We start from the raw sequence: 18,371 nt of genomic DNA, 5'->3' as shown, positions 1-18,371 counted from the left end.
GTAGAACAAGAAATAAAGCATTAGGAAAATAATCATGTAAACGTTTGAATGCTTGCTGTCAGTGAAGGAATGGGTACACTTCAGCATTATCCTAGAAGGTCTTATCAGGCCAGACTCTTCTGTATATTTGAAGTGGGGTGTCTGAATTAGCTTCCGCAGTAACTGCTGAAGAAGGTAGCACAGACTGAGAAGTCTGCTAATTACCTGGGACTTGATCTTGGACAGATGACCTTTTCTAGTATCCTTAGAATGAATTGTTGGTAAATGCTCTTAGTTTCCGGCTATAGGTTTCAATGCATATGGCAAGTTTATGTGAATGTCTTTCACTTAACAGCCCCAGAGACACAAGTTTTCTGCCCTTTCGTCTACCTTTTTGGTACCCAGGTATGTGCCTTGGGGGTGGGCCAGTGCAGGAAAAGAGTTAGGTTGAGAGGCACACTGCGACTCATGTTACCCTCTGCTGGTGTATGATAAAGGGTTTTGTTCAAAATGACAAGCTTGTTGAAAAGTGTGTTTTGATTTAGACTTGTGTCTTATCAAAATGGCCTCCTTAGAAAATGGCTTATAGAGCCATAAGAACATAAAGGAGTCTTTGTGATCTAGGGTAGAGACTCTTCAAACATTTTCTCATTATGACGTAAAAAAGGATAATGTTTGTATTGCACGCTGGGGTAAGTAGTAAGTGCTCATGGCCCGAGGTGATGGCTTGGGATGTTGGGCTGCCGTAGGGCCCACCCACTGCCCCAGGGCGAAGAGGATCAAGGTGTCAGTGCACCTGCCAAGGACCACCAGAAGGGAAGCTCTGATGAATGGTATCTTAAAACCCAGTCCTTCCATTTCTGCAGAAATAGTTTTATGGGAAACTTTCTAATTCTTTGGGCATTTGATTTTGAAGATAAGTTCTCATTAGAATGGATTCCAATTTCTGCAGTTTACTTAAATTTTTAAAAAAATAATTTGATACCAACTCTTTATTAGCAAAGAAAATGGAATAAATCTTTTTTTTGTGTGCCAGGAAGCATAGTTTTTTTTCCATAAGAAACAAAGGTGGAATATATGTAATGGGTAAGAGACAACCAAAACTCCCACATAAGGGCCAGTAAGAGAATCCCAACAAATAGCAAAAGTTCATTTTCCAGGACCCATTTATCATAGAACAATTAAAAAGCTACATAAAGATCAGTCTCACCTGCATTTTAGAAATACATTTCAATTCACCCATGGATCCAACAGCCTTTTAGATAGATAGAGAAGTTTTTATTAACTAACTCAGGAAAAAACCCCACCTGTTAAACTCGTAAACGATTGTTTAAAGAGTATCTACAGAATTCTCCTCTCAATGTTTCCGTGTAAAAGAAATGAAAATCAGTAGTCCAGAGATCCTCGTTAATAATAATGAGCCACTGATAAACACAACATATTTATAACTTGTATAACATTTTATTTATATGCATTCTTTGAGCATTAGACAATATGTAATTAAAATCTTTAATAAAAAATTAATATCTTTATTTTTTGTCTATTGATTTTCCCCCATTTAAAAATTTGCAAATAATAATTGTGCATATTCATGGGGTACATAGTGATGCTTCAGTACATATAATATATAGTGATCAGATCAGGGTAATTAGCATATCCCTCATCTCAAACATTTATCTTGTTTTTTTTTTTTGAGACGTAGTTTTCCTCTGTTGCCCAGGCTGGAGTGCAGTGGCACAATCTCGGCTCACTGCATCCTCCACCTCTCGGGTTCAAGTGATTCTCCTGCCTCAGCCTCCTGAGTAGCTGGGATCACAGGCGCCTACCACCATGTCTGGCTAATTTTTGTATTTTTAGTAGAGACGGGGTTTCACCATGTTGGTGAAGCTGGTTCTGAACTCCTGACCTCAAACAATCCACCTGCTTTGGCCTCCCAAAGTGCTGGGATTACAGGTATAAGCCACTGTGCCCAGCCTAAACATTCATTATCTTTTTGTGTTGGGAACATTCAATATCCTTCCATCTTTTGGAAACTGTAAAATATACTATTGTGAACTATAGTCATTCTCCATTGCTGTAGAACACTAGAACTTATTCCTCCTATCTAGCTGTAATTCTGTAACTTTTAACAGATCTCTCCCTATCCTTCTCTTCCTGCTACCCTTCTCAGCCTCTAATATCCCCTATCCTACTTTTTACTTCTATGAGATCAACCCTGATACAGTTTGGATGTTTGTGCCCTCCAAATTTCATGTTGAAATGTGATCTCCAGTGTTGGAGATGGGCCTGGTGGGAGGTGTTTGTGTCTTGGAGTGGATCCCTCGAGAATGGCTTGATTCTCTTCCCATGGTAATGAGTGAGTTTTCATTCTATTAGTTCACATGAGAGCTGGTTGTTTAAAAGAGCCTGGCATTTCACGCTTGTTCCCTCTCTTGCCACGTGACATGCCTGCACTCCCTTAGCCTTCTGCCACGATTGTAAGCTCCCTGAGGCCCTCACTGGAAGCAGATGCTGGCAGTAAGCTTCTTGTAAAGTCTGCAGAACCATGAGCTAAATAAATCTGTTTTCTTTATAAATTACCCAGCCTCAGGTATTCCTTTATAGCAATGCAAAATGGATTAAAACAAACTCATTTTAGCTTCCACATATGAGCGAAAACATGTCTAACTTTCTGTTCCTGTCTTATTTCACTTACCATAGTGTCTTTCAGTTCCATCCATGTTGCCAAGAATGACAGGATTTCGTTCTTAATGACTGAATAGTATTTCATTGTGGATATATACCACATTTGCTTTATCCATTCGTTTGTTGCTGGATACTTAGATTGATTCCATATCTTGACTATTATGAGTAGTGCTGCAAGAACATGGGGGTGTAGATGTCTCTTTGAGATGCTGATTTCCTTTCTTTTGGATAAATATCCAGTAGTGGGATTGCTGGATCATATGGTTATTGTATTTGTAGTTTCTTGAGGAACATCCATACTGTTCTCCATAGTGGCTGTACTGGTTTACATTCCCACCAACAGTGTATAAGAGTTCCTTTTCCTTCACATCCTCACAAGTATTTGTTATTTATTTATTTTTGTCTTTTTGATAATAGCCATCCTAACTGGGGTGAGATGATACCTCATTGTGATTTTGATTTGCATATACCTGATGATTAGTGATGCTGAGCTTTAAAAAATATATTTTTGGCCATTTTTATGCCTTCTTTTGAGAAATGTCTGTTCAGATTATTTGCCCATTTTATATTAGATTGTTTTCTTTTGTTGAGATGATTCAGTTCCTTGTATATTCTAGATAGTAATCTCCTGTTGGATGGGTAGTTTGCAAACATTTTCTCCCATTCTGTAGGTTGTCTTTTCACTCTGTTGATTGTTTCTTTCTTTTATTTTTTTGAGAAAGAGCCTCACTCTGTTCCCCAGGCTGGAGTGCAGTGGCATGATCACAGATCACTGCAGCCTCGACTTCCCCAGACTCAGGTGATCTCCCACCTCAGCCTCCTGAGTAGCTGGGACTACAGCCATACACCATCATGCCTGGCTAATTTTTGTGTTTTGTGTAGAGATGGGGTTTCACCATGTTTCCCAGGCTGGTCTTAAACTCCTGGGTTCAAGTGATCCTCTTCGCTTAGCCTCCCAAAGTGCTGGGATTACAGGTGTGAGCCATTGGGCCTTCACTTAGCCTCCCAAAGTGCTGGGATTACAGGTGTGAGCCATTGGGCCTTCACTTAGCCTCCCAAAGTGCTGGGATTACAGGTGTGAGCCATTGGGCCTGGCCTTGTTGATTTTTTTCTTTGCGATGCAGAAGATTTTTAATTTGATAAAATTTCACTTGTTTAGTTTTGCTATTGTCGTCTGTGCTTTTAAAATCTTATTCATAAAATATTTTCCCAGACTCATGTCCTCTGTTTTTTTTCATAGTTTTATCATTTTTGGTCTTACATTTAGGTCTTTGATCCATTTAGAGTGGATTTTCGTATAAGGCGAGAGGCAGGGGTCTAGTTTCATCCATCTGCATATGGATATCCAATTTTCCCAGCACCTTTTATTGAAGAAACCTTCTTTTCCCCAATTAGTGTTCTTGGGACCTTTGTCAAAAATCAGTTAGCAGTATATATGTGGATTAATTTCTGGATTCTTAATACTGTTTCATTGGTCTGTGTATCTAATTTTATGCCAGTACCATGTTGTTTTGGTTACCCCAGCTTTGTAGTATATTTTGAGGTCTGGTAGTGTGATATTTTCCATGTTGTTCTTTTTGCTTATGATTACTTTGGTTATTTGGGGTCTTTTGTGGTTCCATACAAACTTTAGGATTTTTTTTTCTATTTCTGTGAGAAATGTCACTGATCTTTTGATAGAAAGAGCAGTGTTATTGTAACAATATTAATTCTTACAATCCGTCAGCATGGGCTGTCTTTCCATTTGCTTGCATGCTCTTCAATTTCTTTCATCAGTGTTTCGTAGTTTTCCTTGTAGAGATCGTTCACTTTATTGGTTAAATTTATTTCTAGTTATTTTAATATTTTTGTAGTTATTGTAAATGAAATTTCCTTATTAATTTCTTTTTCAGCTAGTTTATTGTTCATGTATAGAAATGCCACTGGTTTTGTATATTAATTTTGTATTCTGCACCTTCACTGAATTCATTTATCAGTTCTAAGAGTTTTATTGCTAGAGTCTTTAGGTTTTTCTAGATATAAGAGTGTGCAATCTGCAGATAGGGACAATTTGACTTCCCCCATTCCAATTTGAATGTCTCTTATTTCTCTCTCTTATCTAATTGCTCTGAATAGGACTTCCAGTGCTATGTTGAATAAGAGTGGTGACAGTTGGGCATTCTTGTGCTGTTCCATTTATTAGAGGAAAAGCTTTCAGCATTTCCCCTTCAGTAAGATATTCACTGTGTGTTTGTCATACATGCTATTTATTACATTGAGGTACTTTCTATACCTAATTTGTTGAGAAATTTTTTTATTATGAAGGGATGTTGAATTTTATCAAAAACCTTTTCTGCATCTTTTGAGATGATCATGTGATTTTTGCCCTTCATTCTATTGATGAGATGTATCATGTTTATTGATTTGCATATTTTGAACCAACTTTGCATTCCAGGGATAAATCCCACTTGATCATGGTGTATTATCTTTTTGATGTGTTGTTTGGTTCTGTTTGCTGATATTCTGTTGAGAATTTTTGTGTCTCTTCATCAGAGACGTTGGCATGTAGTTTTCTTTGTTATGTCCTTGTCTCATTTTGGTGTCAGCAATGAGTAGAATGAGTTAGGATGAATTCTTTGCCTTTTAATTTTCTGGAATAGTTTAAGAAGAATTGGTATTGATTATTCTTTAAAGGTTCAACAGAGGGTGTGGGATAGGGGTAGGGAGTATATACCTTATGCATCTAATCTGGAGCAATGCAGCTGTGCAGATTCCTGGCAGCTCTCCAAACTGGACTCAGGGCTTGCAAGAACTGTGAGATTCTCCTTTTGTAAGGACTGTAGGTGTTTGCTGTGTCAACAGGGGTTGATGAGGTCCTTCTGTTTATCTTTTCCATGCAATGAGAAGTCCCTCCTGATTCCAGGCAGATTCAATCTGAACAGGGGATCCAGGGCTGCAGAGGCTGAGTGCCTGCATGCTGCCTTTCTGGACTGCCATTCACCACAGTTGCATCTTCACTCCCCCACTGTACTCCAGCACCCTCCCTTCAACACTCCAATCAAATCTTATCTGTTTATTCGTTGCCTTGGTCCTTTTCTTGGTTGGGTAGGGGGGCAGGAAGAATTCCAGGCATCTCTAATCAACCATCTGCTGTCATCACTCTTTCAAATGATCTGCAGTTTATTTTTATTTTTATTTTTTTAAGAAAAAATTGTATTACAAGGATTCTATATTTATACCTTGTGCTAGGAGACTTAAGGTCATTAAAATATAATAGAACCCCTACTTTACAACAGAAGTGGATGTATAGTCATCTATAGCATGGTAGAATTCGAACATCACTTCTGTGGCTTTAGTAACTATGACTGGCTCTATCTGGATGTGCAATTGCTGAGGAAATGTTAAATTCAAAACTTGGGCACTGATTTTTTTTAAAAAAGTAATTATATAGAACTCACCAAAATTACAGTTTTTTTTCCCAAAATGCTCACTGTGCTTTTAAAATAATTAATATTAAGTATCCCTCTGTGTGAAGATCATAATTATGACCATGATATCACTATGTCAATAATGATCTTTGAGAGTTAAAAGAATAAAAGATAGGGGAGCCATCTTGTTGGTGCAAAGAAGATTCTTAGAAGTACCAACTGAGAGATAAAAGTGCTGGTCTAAAAACTAGTAACCTTCTCATGATGTCATTAAGTCAAAGGTTGACTATGACTGGAGCTAAGAGACACTGGAGTTACCTATTTTGCATTTCATGGTTCTTTTTTCCTCTCTCTCGTCATTTTGGGTTTTCAGCTGAGACATTACAACAAAGATTAGAAGACCTGGAACAAGAGAAAATCAACCTGCACTTTCAGCTTCCTTCAAGGCAGCCAGCTCTTAGCAGCTTCCTGGGTCACCTGGCAGCACAAGTCCAGGCTGCCTTGCGCCATGGGGCCACTCAGCAGTGAGTACTTGTCATTGTCACCATTTCCCCCTCAGGTTTCTTCCTACCTCTCAGCTCCCACATAGCGAAGAGCTGGGAGGAGCTTAGCTGTAGAGACCCTCGGCTGCCTTTCCTGGGAAGGGCCCTTTGTTGGTTGAGAAGGTGGGGATTCTTCCAGAGTGAGGGATGACCCATGTGGGTCATGGTTCTCTAGAAAGAAGACTTTTCTGCTACTTGACAGAGAGAGACCCTCCTCAAGTGCAACTGCATCCCAGGTCTGAAGCATCTCTTGGGAAGCTACCCTTCTAAGAAGGTGGGGGTAGTATCCTCTTGTTGAGGCAGCTTGGTGTCCTGTGATCATATTAAGCCTATAAGATAAACAGATGGTCCCCTCTGACCAAGCAATGAAAATCCATCCTCCTCCTAACTCTACCTCCAGCTCCTGAGCAACGTTTGCTATTTCTGTCACCCAAGGCTCTTCTGAGATCAGTAATACATAGAGAGCAATTGCTGCTTCTAATCCAGTGGCTTGTAGTCCTGGCTGCATGTTTGAATAACTTAGAAAGATTTAAAACCTACCAATGTCCAGGCTCCACCCCAGGCAACCTAAGTCAGAATGTCTAGGTGTGGGAGGCAAGGGTGGCTCCCAGATATTGGCATGCTTAAAAAGGCTGAGAACCACTGCTCCATCTACCTGTGTGTTCCCTCTCTCCCCAGGTAAAGGTCTGAGAGGGAACAGGTGTTTTATGAATGCTATGAGCCTCATCACAATTCAGGTCTCTTTCTACTTGGTTATCAACATGGCCATAACAATTCCACTTTATTTCCCACTTCCAGTTGGCCCTGACAATCACAAGATTTTCTGGCCTATTCCTATTAAGTGTACATGGCATTATACGTTTAGTTTATTTTGGTTCCTCCCTAAAGCCTGCCTGCACAGTGAGGCCAATTATTTTCTCACTTTGCCAGTAGCCTGTAGCAGAGTGAATGGCACCCGGTAGGTGCTTCATTGTAACTATTTGCTTAGTGAACTTTTTCATGGTTCTCTTCAATAGGGAGTAAATTTCACCTTGCCATTTTTATTCTTTTCTAATCTGACATTGAGACATCATTGCAACATTGCATGTTCCTCTTTCTTTCACACATGAGGCCACTCCCAAGTTGACTTTTTATGTAATTCTCTCATTCTTTTATCTTTGGGGTTATTTCTTGTCCTCTACTCCAGTCTTGGGAGGTTTTTAGCATATAAAATGGGGCACAAAATTGAGGCACAATAAATTTAGCTAATTTATTATGTTTCTATTTATTTAACAAACACTTTCATAACAGTTACTAAGTGCTTTAGAAGTTACTCATTTAACTTATTTCCATTTTTTAAGATTGTGGTAAAATACACATAACATAAAATCCATCATCTTAAGTGATGGTGATTGAGTGATTAAGCCATTATTAAGTATACAGTTCAGTGGTATTAAATACATCATAATGTTGTGCAATCATCACCACCATTCATCTCCAGAGCTTTTTCCTCTTCCCCAAGTGACACTTTGTACCCATTAAGAAATAAATCACCATCCCTTGCCCTCTTCCAGCCCCTGACAATCACATTCTAATTTCCACTTCTCTGAATTTGTCTACTCTGTGTACCTCATACAAGTGGAAACATACAATATTTGCTGTTTTGTGACTGACATTTCTCATAGCATAGTGTCTTCAGTGTTCATTATTCTGATAGCATATGTCAGAATTTCCTTTCTTTCAAGGCTGTATAATACTCCATTGTATGGATAGACTACAGTTTGCTCATTCATTCATTTAAATAACTCATTTAATGTTCATGACAATTCTAGGGGTATTATTATATTTATATATTTTATTATATAATAGTATAAATTATATATATTTATATTTCATATATTTATATATAGTATTATTTTATATATTGATATCTATGTGTATAGAGATCTGTATCTACATCTATACCTGAATTTTAGGATGAGGAAACTAGGCCCAAGAGAAGCTAACAAACTTAGGCAGACCAACCAGCAGGTGAGTGCTGAGGGAGACACAAACCCAACTGTCTGGCTTGCATCCTGGCCCTGAATCAGTGCACTGTGCTGCCTTTTTAAGTCTGGGCTGGCAAAGACTGCTATATTATTGTCTCTTTAGCCCTACCTGCAATTTGGATGGAGAGTGTATTAGTCCATTGCTATAAAGAAATAACTGAGACTGAGTAATTTATAAATGAAAGAAGATTGATTGGCTCATGGTTCTGCAGGCTGTACAGGGAGCATGATGGTAGCATCTGCTCAGCTTCTGGGGAGGCCTCAGGAAACTTACAGTCATGGTGGAAGGTGAAAGGGGAGCACACACATTGCATTGCCAGAGTAGGAACGAGAGAGAGAAAAGAGGGAGGTGCCACACACTTTTAACCAACGAGATCTCATGAGAAGTCTATCATGAGAATAGTGCCAGAGAATGGTGCTAAACCATTCATGAAGTATCCACCCCCATGATCCAGTCATCTCCCACTAGACCCTGCCCTCCAACACTGGGGATTACAATTTGACATGAGACTTGGGTGGGGACACAGATCCAAACCATATCATTCCACCCATGTTCTCCCCAAATCTCATGTCTTTCTCACATTGCAAAATAAAATCATCCGTTCCCAATAGTCCCCTAAAGTCTTAACTCATTTCCAGTGTTAACTCAAAAGTTCAAAAGTCTCATCTGAGACAAGGCTAGTCCCTTCTGCCTGTGAGAGTTTGTAAAATATAAAAACAGTTAGTTACTTCCAAGATGTAGACATTGAGTCAATACTCCTGTTCCAAAAGAGAAAAATTGGCCAAAAGAAAGGGACTATAGGCCCCATGCAATTTGAAGCCCAGAAGGGCAGTCATTAAATCTTAAAGCTCCAAAATAATCTCTTTTTGACTCCATGTCTCACATACAGAGCACACTGGTGCAAGGAGTGGGCTCCTGTGACCTTGGGCAGCCCTACCCCTGTGGCTTTGCAGGGTACAGCCCCTGCAACTGCTCTCACAGGCTGGCGTTGAGTGCATGCAGCTTTCCCATGCTAAGGATGCAAGCTGCCAGTTGGATCTACTATTCCAGGCACTGCAGGATGGTAGCCCCCTTCTTACAGCTCCACTAGGCAGTGCCCCAGTGGGGACTCTGTGTGGGGCCTCCAACCCCACATTCCCCCTCCATATTACCCTAGTAGTGGTTCTCCATGAGGGGTCCTGCCCTGCAGCAGACTTCTGCCTAGACAACCAAGCTTTTCCTTACATCCTCTGAAACCTAGGCAGATACTCCCAAACCTCAACTCTTGCACTCTGTGCACCCTCAGTCTTAATACCATGTGGAAATTACCAAGGCTTATGGCTTGCACTCTCAGAAGCAATGGTCCAAGGTGTATCTGGACCCCTTTGAGCCATGGGTGGAGTTGGAAAAACTGACAGCAGTGTGGGGAGCAACGTCCTGAGCCTGTGCAGAGCAGTGGAGCCCTGGGTCTGGCCCATGAAACCATTCTGTCCTCCTAGGCCTCCAAGCCTGTGAGGGGAGGGGCTGCCATGAAGGTCTCTCAAATGCCTCTGAGGCCTTTTCACCATTGTCTTGGCTATTAGCACTGAGCTCCTTTTTACTTATGCAAATTTTTGCAGCCTGCTTGAATTCCTCCCTGAAAATGGGCTTTTCTTTTCTACCACATGGCCAAGCTGCAAATTTTCCAAACTTTTATGCTTTGTTTCCCCTTTAAATGTAAGTTCCAACTTTAGATCATTTCTTTGCTCATGCATATGAGAATAGGTTGTTAGAAACAGTCAGGCCACATTGTGAATGCTTTGCTGCTTAGAAATGTCTTCCACCAGATACCCTAAATCATTATCTCAAGTTCAGAGATCCACATATTCCTTAGGGCAGTGGCACATTGCAGCCAAGTTATTTGCTAAGCAATAACAAAATTGATCTTTACTCCAGTTCCCAATAAGTTTCTCATTTCCATCTGAGACCTCATCAGGCTGTCTTTCACTGTTGATTTCACTACCAGCATTTTGGTCATAACCATTCAATCAGTTTCTAGGCATTCCCAAACTTTTCCTCATCTTCCTGTCTTCTTCTGAGCCATCCACACTCTTCTAACCTCAGCCCATTACCCAATTCCAAAGCCACTTCCACATTTTCAGGTATCTTTATAGCAATTCCTCACTTCTTGGTACCAATTTTCTGTGTTCTTCCATTTTTATATTACTATAAGAAATATCCAAGACTGGGTAATTTATAAAGAAAAGAGGCTTCATTGGCTCACAGTTCTGTGGGATGTACAGGAAGCATGATCAGGCATCTGCTTGGCTTCGGGGGAGGCCTTAGGAAACTTACAATCATGGCAAAAGATGAAGGGGGAGCTAGCATATCACATGGCTGGAACAGCAAGAGAGAGAGAAATGGGAGGTGTTACTCACTTTTAAAAAACCAGACCTTGTGAGAACTCTATAATGAGAACACCAGAGGACAGTGCTAAACATTCATGAAAGATCCATCTCCATGATTCAATCACCTCCCACCGGGACCCACCTCCAATACTGGGGATTACAATTCGACATGAGATATGTGTGGGGACACAGATCCAAACCGTAGCAGAGAGTGAGCAGAGAGCTTTTATTGTGGTCATGCCTAAGTTTTTGATAGAATATGATTAACTAAAAGCCAGTGTCATGCATTCTTAATTATATTAGGTTACACAATAAGGACATCTCTTACATTTGACTGTTTGAACCTGTCAAACATTTTATGGGGTTCGACCTATTAAGGCCCCCAGAAAAGTATAGGTCTTTATTTAACATTTATCAAGCCAATATTAACTGTTGGCTTACTTTATGAGCTATCATCCTCTTTCCTTTTCCTCACAGGAGTTGTCTGTATACTGTGCTTTTATGTGCCATTCACTTTTTGAGCTCACTGTGACCTGATTTCTATCTCTATCACTCCTCAAATCTCTACCAAAATCAGCAATGACTATTTGCTAAATTTAAAAGACATTTTTCCATTCTTATTCTGCTATATATCACGGCAGTGTCTAGAATTTTTAATAAATTCGGTCTTAAAACTCCCATTTCCATTGGCTTTCATGATTTCACCCTTCCTGGTCTTCCTGCTACATTTCTGGCCATTCTGCTTAATGTCTTATGAGCTCCTTCTCTCCCTTTCTTCTAAATTTTTTTTATGAAACAGGGTCTCACTCTATTGGCCAGGCTGGTCTCAAACTCCTGGGCTCAAGCAATTCTCCCACCTTGGGCTCCTGAAGTGTTGGGATTACAGGCATGAGCCACCATACCCGGCCCCTTTCTCTTTAATATTGTTGTTCTTCTGTCTTCTGTTCTAGCTTTTCCTCTCTTCTCACTTTGTATCTTCTTTCTTGGTGGTCTCAAATACTCTCAGGCTTCAGTACTGTTTCTGTACTAATTTTTCCCAAATTTCTATCTCTAGCCCTGATTTATCTCCAGAATTCCAATCCACAATTCAGTTTTCTATTGAACATCTCCCTTATTTTTACTAAATGTAGTATCTTTTTATGCTTAAAATTACTATCTCTTTATCCTTGTCTTTTACTAAGTTTACTATCTTTTAAACTAAATTTACTGTTGTTCTTCCCATTTGGTTCCTTCTCCTATATCCCCAGTCTGAGTGACTTTCACTGCCATTTACCCAGTTACCCAAGCAAGGACTCTGAGGTATCTCTGGGTCCTCCCTTTCCATCCCTCCCCACAGTCATTGGTTACCAAGTCCTGTTGCGTCCACTGTCTGTCTCTCTCATTCCCACTCACTTGTCTCACCTGCACATCCATGCCTTAATTCTGGTCTTTAACATTTTAAATCTGGATTATTGCAATGGTCTCCTTGCTGGTATTTCTGATTCCATTATTACTGCCTCTCATTCATCTTCCACAAGGCCATGATAGAAGTATTACATTATGCTCAATGGCTCCCCATTGCTTGCATGATAAAATTCATGTTGCTTAGCATGACATTAAAAGTCTTCATGATCCAGCCCCTGCCCAGCTGCCCAGCATTTAACTAGACATTACCAGCATCTGCAATAGACACTTACTGAAGTATTATATGTTACCCCCAGCTTCTGGATATTTCTGGATTCTATGATCTTGCTCATGCCCCATTGTTGTTACCAACTATTGCCCATTCTTCCAGACTTAGTGAAACTAATATCCTTGCAAAGCTCTACTCATCAGTCACATTGCCTCCCCCTTGAATGACAGCATGCCTTGAATAACTTCACTTCTGCTTAGGTCTTAAATACATCTGTTTTCTTGAATATCTGTTTACTCTGACAGATGATAAGCTCCTTAAGGACAAGACTGTATTATATTTATCTTTATATTTTTAGTGACTAGAATAGTGTCTGGCCCATAATCTGTATCCATTGAATGTGTGAATGTGATACTTATGCATGTGTAGCTATATATAGGTTCACAAACGTATATATGAATATCGAGAGAGAGACAGAGAGAGAGAGAGAGAGACTGACTTCACTTTATTGGGATTCAGATGCCCTAGAGGAAAATGCTCCTTCAGCTTTTCTTCTGAAATTGCCAGCAAGAAGGAGTTGCACAGAATCTTGATAGAACCTTGGATAGGAGGTCATTTCTGGTCCTTTCTCTTCCACCAACCAGCTGTATATGGCTTGGTGTAGTTATTGAACCTCTCCAAACTCCACTCCCCTCATCAGAAAATGAGGGGGTTAAATTAGATCACTGGTTTCTAAACTTCAGTTATTTATGTTTTATCTTGGCTTTTGTTTTGCTAAATCTACCCATCTTATTATTACCATAAGTAGAAAATAATGAGTTGAAATTAACTTTCTGAAATTTTTCTAATACATGTTAACACAATTACATAGTCACTAATAATTTTTTAAAACCTGCCTTTCAGTGTGCTAGCTACCCACTGCAGTTTTCACAGTGACCAACAGAGGGCCGCCGTGGCAGGCTGAAGCCCACACAGACCAGAGCCTGGACAGAAACTGTTCTCACAGGCTCTCTGAGTCAAGGGGGGAATATAATATTTTTGAATGAGTGGTGCTTTTCCTGTAGAAATAAAATAGTTGTATCAATATGAACAGTTTTAAATACTAATTAATAACGCAAATAAGTGCCTGCTAACCTTTTTGGGATCAAGTGTTTATTTGAGAAGCTGATGAAAGCTATGGACTTCCTCTGTTGCAAAACCATGTGTACACATGTACATATATGCAAACTATTGAGTGTATTTTCAGGAGACTCACAGTTCTCCTGAGTTATTCATTTACTCCTTAGAGGGTCTTTGGTTCCCAGGTTAAGAAGATTTAATTTAGGATAAGATTTAAGAAGCTGTAAACATCCAGATACAATCAGATACTTTGTGTTTTATTATTTTTGTTGTCACTTTGTTCTTAAAAATCACAATTTAAGTCAGCTTTTGAGAAACAATGTTTAATCCTCTGAACTCGTGTAGAAGAGCACCCTGGGTCACCCTTGATATGTTCAGATCCTGCCAGCAGCCAAGAGAGTTTTAACTATCTTCAGGGGTTAACCAGGTTCCTCTGAGGAGGGCAGATATCGGTACTCAAATCATTTGACCCCTCTTCTGTGGGGTCCTCTGGCTCAATGGGTTTGCTTGTTGGAGGAATAACTTTTGTGATGTCCTCTTGATTGCTGTGGGAAGTTCATGTATCTTTGCCACAACAAATGGTATACGCTCAGGCCACCCCATTGTAGACCCTCTCTGCCCCGTTAGGTCTCTCTAATTCCTTTATCCCTGCTTGAGGGGGCAGCGACACATCAGAAGTGAGTTGCTTAAACAACGCTGCAGCAGACAGTTTGGGTGCCCTGTGTCCCAATCCCTCAGCCTCCCTCAGATTCCCTCCACAACAGGGAACCGTGCTGACTGTCGGCTTTCCACTCAGGCACCCAACAGGTTTACCTGGCCTGCCTGCACAGGTGTTCTCAGAACCTGTGTGAAGAGGGGTGGGGATGGATAATGCCCTCACTCAATGCCCCAGCCTCCTCAACCTCTTAGGAAACAGTTGGTTGAGCAGCCCCAGGGGTAGGACGCCCCACTCCATCATTAGAGATTCAGAATGCAGGGCATTTAGATCTATGTCCTTCAGCTTTAGTTTCCAACTCTGGAGCAACAGGAAAATTCTAGCTCAATATCCTGTGACAATAGGGATCGGAAGAGAAGAGAGAGGCATCTGTTCCTACTGTGTCTTCCACTCAATCAAAAGAAAGTTATTTTTCCTTTCTCCTAAGAGAGAGAGTTGGCCCACTATTATCACACATTTGGATGATAATTTTCTCATGAATACATTGCATTTCTCTAACTATACACCCCGTGCATTTTTCCACTGGATCTTCACCAATATCTATATGAAAACTGGTCCTTTTTGTAACCAAAATTGTGTGTGTGCATGTATGTGTTTGTATGCATGTGCACACAAAATGTCCTTTATCAAAGACCTTTTCCCAGTGGATAATGTCAAACTCAAGCAAACAAAATGTAACAAAGTTGAAAACAAAGGTCTATCATGGGTTTCCAGTGGGGCTTATCAAGGCAGAGCCTCAGTTTACCTGTCCACATATTTCCCACTAGCATAATTCCTTTGGGATGGGAACAGAGAAGACGAATGTTGTGCAGCACCGTGATGCCTTTGGACAGAGTCATTCTTCCTCTGACCAATTGCTCCTCGGTTGCCTTTGAAACATGTGATTCTTTATTTCCCTTTGGTTCTCATATAGGGACTAACACAGCGTTCAGTGTCACAGAATTCAGTGATGGTCGGCTCTAAGCTCTTGAGATTGGAATCAAGATACACTGTATGAGACCAGAAAGTAACTGTTACAGACACATTTTACCCAGGATATAAAATGAGATGGCTATGATACAACATAAAAATTATCATTACTGGCTGGACATGGTGGCTCACACCTGTAATCCCAGCTCTTTTGGGAGGCTGAGGCAGGAGGATTGCTTGAGACCAAGAGTTTGAGACAAGCCTGGGCAACATAGTGGGACCCCATCTCTACAAAAAAATAATAATGAACGAGCCAAATGCGATGGTGCATGCCTGTAGTCCTAGCCACCTGGAAAGCTAAGTAAGGAGGATTGCTTGAACTCAGGAGTTTGGGGCTGTAGTAACCTATCATTACACCACTGCACTCCAGCCTGGCTGACAGAGCAAGATCCCATTGCAAAGAAAAAAAATTTGTTATTACCAACAAACAAGGATATATTTCTGAACCCCTCATCAGATCAGGAGATGGGGAACCACAAGGGACAGTGGCATGCCCTGTGTCCCACTCCCAGGAGACCAACTCCAGACCCTTTGTCATGGCCTCAACAAAAGAAGGGAGAAAGGACAAGAGGGGAAAATAAGTGGCGAAGCCACAGAGGACTTCTCAGAACTTGTTTTGGAACTACTGGATTATAAATAAAAGCTCCCAAATAAAGGTCTTCCATATCACCGTCTTTGTTCAAACTCAACTGGAGTCTGTCCTGAGGCCAGTGGCATCAGGCATAACTATTATAAACCCAAATGAATATTCATGTGTCTCTCTTGCAGGGCAGTCATTTCTATGAGTGGGATAAGACTGTATAAAACAATGAAAGTCAGTTCCCCAAGGAATGTGACTTCTCCATGCTCCTTACTTTTTAGACCCAAATCGTATATATATGGAAGAATTATAAAGTTACCTGTATTGTCTCTGGCAATTTTACAGTATTCTTTTGTGCTCTCAGAATGGCTTTGGTAATTTAGGTCATTTATTGAATGAGCAAGCTATTTCTAGGTTTAAATGCACTTCGTTGGTTCTATGACTGGCCCAAACTCATTCTTTATCACCGTCTTCTCAAAGAGGGAGAGATGGAACACACAAATCATATGACGTAAATTTGATAGAATAGTCTTCAGTAGGGAGCAGCAATTAGCAACCTTCATCAGAAGAGTTGTACCCAACTCTTGTTGCCAGAAATAGTCATCTGAAAGGTGGCGCTTCCTCAGGACCACGTTTTTCTAACTGTGACGATGAGAACATTGGCCTTGATAGTTCTGGTCCTTTCTGAGACTACAATTCTGCAATTCAAGCAGTGGCACAAAGCAATTTTTTTGGTACTCTAACAACATTAGGGTCTCAGAGAGGGACCTCCTGCGTTACATGTGAAGATGCATAAACCACAGCACTGTCACGAGCAGTTCTGGTGCAGGATTTTCTCACAGGTGGATTCCCTGGCTTCTTGCCCCGTCGACATTCTCACTTGCAAAGGCTTCTGAAGGTGGCCTCTCCAGCAATGCCAAGGGCACTAGAGGGCCCAGGGGGCCTGAGTGCTGGGCTGTGAAGGAGGTGGCAAAGTAGGCTCATCACAGGCATGCACCCCTTAACAAGCTGGCAGAGGAACCAGAGACACTTAGACGATTTCTTCATTCTTTTTTCAATATTCCTGAAAATATACATTCACAACAGTCACATGGTAAAAGTTGTCAATGGAATGAAACCATTTTTCCTGTGCAATTTGCAGCTAATTTTTTTTCTGTGATGTACGATTTTATTTTATGAATGGATTTTATCCTCCTTTAAATTATTGATGGAAAAGGCCAAGATTTTTCCAGTACTGGGGTGGTGCCGATGGAGATCTGTATGAAACTGTGGGTCTGGGTGTGATCTTGGACACCTGAATCCCCGTTGGCACTGAGTGCTGTTCTAACATTCTACCCTGCATGTTTTTAATTCTTCCCCCTGAGGGATTTGTTCATTTTGCATACTGATTAGTTTACAGCAGCGATGCTAATTTGCAGTGACATTAGGGATTACACATTGAGAATTATTGAACGTAAAGGGGACAACATTGCAGAACGGAGGGGAAGCCTGACTCAGAGGACAGAAGATTTGAAAGACGGAAGCCTGTCTCTTGCTTCATTGCTGAGCTACAGTGTGTCCTGGGGCCATCACTCAGCTGTCTGTGGATCCCTTTCTCTACCTGGAGTAAGAATCTGAGAGACAGAGAGAGGAGTTTCGGTTAATCACAGGGGATTTTCTTATGGATTAAGTAATTAATGTGATTAATGATAATATAGAGAATTCCCAGTTACCACCTGTAGCTCCTCTGTAGCTAATTTTCAATTCTGTGTTGATTTCCTTCAATGACTCTCATCCTGACCCAGATGGTATCTATTTAGGAAATTCAAAAAACTCGTAATATTAGCATAAGCAGAGCAAATTGGGGAATAAATTAGTGCAAAGAAATGATCCAATGCAATAGAAAAGTGAATATAAACGACTTCTGGATTTTCTAGGACACAGACTCATTGAATCATTCAGTAAATATTTGCCAAGCCCCTACTTAACGCTGGGCATTGGGGTCTTCACCATGAGATGAGCTCAATCCCTTCCCTCCAGGTTCACAGTCAGGAACGAGGAACTGTGCAAACAGGCTGAGCCTCTGGAGCCCAGAAGAGGAAGTGTGTTTCGTTCCCACAGACATCAGTAGCTGATGGTCGTAGGATGGTTTTGTTCCAGACATTTCTTCTGACACATGTAAAGATCCTCAGACACATTTTATCTGTTTTTCTTTCTCTCTTCTTTTCTTTCTTTCTTCTTTCCTTTCTTTTTTTCTCCCTTTCTTTCTTTCTTTCTTTCCTTTTCTTTCTCTCTCTCTCTTTCTTTCTTTCCCTCCCTCCTCCCTCCCTCCCTCCCTCCCTCTTTCTTTCTTTCTCTTTCTTTCTCTCTTTCTCTCTTCCTTTCTTCTT

General features: G+C 40.6%; 1 protein-coding gene across 1 annotated transcript in view; it reads left to right on the top strand.

The window, feature by feature from the left end:
* The first annotated feature begins 714 nt into the window (after window positions 1-714).
* The window catches only part of LOC108531499 (disrupted in schizophrenia 1 protein), a 279,299-nt gene continuing 261,642 nt past the window's right edge, over window positions 715-18,371 (top strand). Inside the window, exons 1-2 of the mRNA XM_017874999.1 lie at window positions 715-812; window positions 6,445-6,595. Coding sequence (XP_017730488.1) covers window positions 806-812; window positions 6,445-6,595 — 158 coding nt within the window. The 5' untranslated portion in view covers window positions 715-805. The remainder of the gene's footprint in view (window positions 813-6,444; window positions 6,596-18,371) is intronic.

Source organism: Rhinopithecus bieti, unplaced genomic scaffold (assembly GCF_001698545.2).
Source record: "Rhinopithecus bieti isolate Rb0 unplaced genomic scaffold, ASM169854v2 scaffold_9670, whole genome shotgun sequence".
Classification (NCBI taxonomy): domain Eukaryota; kingdom Metazoa; phylum Chordata; class Mammalia; order Primates; family Cercopithecidae; genus Rhinopithecus; species Rhinopithecus bieti.
This window is presented reverse-complemented; position numbering and strand designations above follow the sequence as displayed.